Source organism: Manacus vitellinus, unplaced genomic scaffold (assembly GCF_001715985.3).
Source record: "Manacus vitellinus isolate BGI_N305 unplaced genomic scaffold, ASM171598v3 scaffold_160_pilon, whole genome shotgun sequence".
NCBI classification, from domain to species: domain Eukaryota; kingdom Metazoa; phylum Chordata; class Aves; order Passeriformes; family Pipridae; genus Manacus; species Manacus vitellinus.
Genome location: NW_021939129.1, coordinates 3,046 through 4,651, shown reverse-complemented (window position 1 = coordinate 4,651; position 1,606 = coordinate 3,046). Strand labels below are relative to the sequence as shown.

Genomic DNA, 1,606 nt, shown 5'->3' with positions numbered 1-1,606 from the left:
ACCTCCATCCCCTGCTCGACCTCCACCCCCCTGCTCAACCTCCATCCCCCTGCTCGACCTCCACCCCCAGCCCCGGGGGGGACACTCACGTGGAAACCGCCGTTGATGGTCTCTGCAAACCAGACGTGCTTCTTCTCTTTGGCCTTGCTGGTCCACCAGTTCTTCCTGGGGATGCTGCTGGGGTTGGGGTACACGCAGGTCTCGCCCGTCTCCATGTTGCAGAAGACTTTGATGGCGTCCAAGGTGCAGCCCTGGTTGGGGTCGATCCAATAGTCTCCTGCAGGGAGGGCAAAGGGTGGGGTGAGGGTGAGGGTTTGGGGGTTGGAGCACCCGACTTGGCCTTGCTGGGTGCGAGAGGCTGAGGGAGAGGGACAGGGGAGGAGGAGGAGGAGGCTCTTTTTCATTTCACAGGGGACGCCGAGCTGGAAGGGATCATCCAGTCCAACCCTCAGCCCTGCACAGGACACCCCAAAATCCCACCCTGTGCCCCAGAGAATCATCCAAACCCTCCTGGAGCTCTGGCAGCCTTGGGGCCGTGCCCACTGCCCTGGGGAGCCTGGGCAGTGCCCAACCAGCCTCTGGGGGAAGAACCTTTCCCTGACACCCACCCCACCCCACCCCACCCCTGACACAACTCCAGGCTGTTCCTGGGGGTCCCTGGTCCCCGCAGAGCGGAGCCCTCACCGCTCTTCCACTCGGGGTGGCAGAGCTTGATGTCGCGGCAGGTCCTGGCCGGGTTCTTCTTGGAGCCCTCGGGGCTGCGGATGCTCTCGATCTGGTTGTTGAGGGACTTGAGCGTGGCGTCCACCTCCACGTCGTGCTGCCTCAGGCTCCCGGCGGCCTCGTCCGCCCTCATGTACCGGATGGGGTCGGGGCCCTTCTCGGGCTGGCCCAGCCCCGCGAACGCCGACATGTCGATGCCGGTGCCGGGCGGGCCGGGGGGGCCGGGGGGACCCGGGTTTCCAGGAGGACCCTGCGAGAGGGAGGAGATGCAATCCCGTCCTGGGGGGCTGCCCTGGCAGCTGGACCCCCCCTCCCCTCCCCTGCCCATCCCGGGGGTTTTCACTCACCGCAGGGCCGGGTTCTCCGCTCCGCCCGCGGGGCCCGGGGGGGCCGATGGGGCCGGGCATGCCATTGGAACCGTCCTTGCCAGAGGGGCCCACGGGGCCGGGGGGACCCTGAAAGAGCCCCAAAAGGGAGGTCAGGGAAGGTGCTGGGCAGCCCTCAGCTCCTGCCATCAGCTGACCCGGGCAGGGGCTCGAGGACAGAGGTGCCTCCTTTTCCTCTCACCCCCTCCAAATTCCTTTTCCTCTCACCCCCCCAAACTCCTTTTCCTCTCACCCCCCCAAACTCCTTTTCCTCTCATTCCCCCCCAGGACTTACCCTGGGACCGGAGGGACCTGCGGGACCAGCAGCACCTTGGTCTCCAGAAGGACCCTGAGAAGGGAGGGGGGGTGATGGTTAAGCCTGGCATCAGGGGGTGCTCAGCCCCAGCAGAGCCTCACACGGGCTCGGGGCTCTGCCCGTGGCCACATCCAGCTCCACGGGGAGACGTGGGGGGCCGGGGTCCCCACAGCAGCACTTACGGGGGGGCCAGGGAGACCCT

The 1,606-nt window shown here is 66.9% G+C and overlaps 1 protein-coding gene across 1 annotated transcript in view; it reads right to left on the bottom strand.

Annotated features, from left to right (window-relative positions):
• The window catches only part of LOC103767085 (collagen alpha-1(II) chain), a gene marked incomplete at its 5' end in the record, with an annotated part of 5,062 nt that overhangs the window by 1,248 nt on the left and 2,208 nt on the right, over positions 1–1,606 (bottom strand). The window contains 4 exons of the mRNA XM_029958619.1: positions 90–277; positions 685–973; positions 1,071–1,178; positions 1,384–1,437. Of these exons, the coding sequence (XP_029814479.1) occupies positions 90–277; positions 685–973; positions 1,071–1,178; positions 1,384–1,437 (639 nt within the window). The remainder of the gene's footprint in view (positions 1–89; positions 278–684; positions 974–1,070; positions 1,179–1,383; positions 1,438–1,606) is intronic.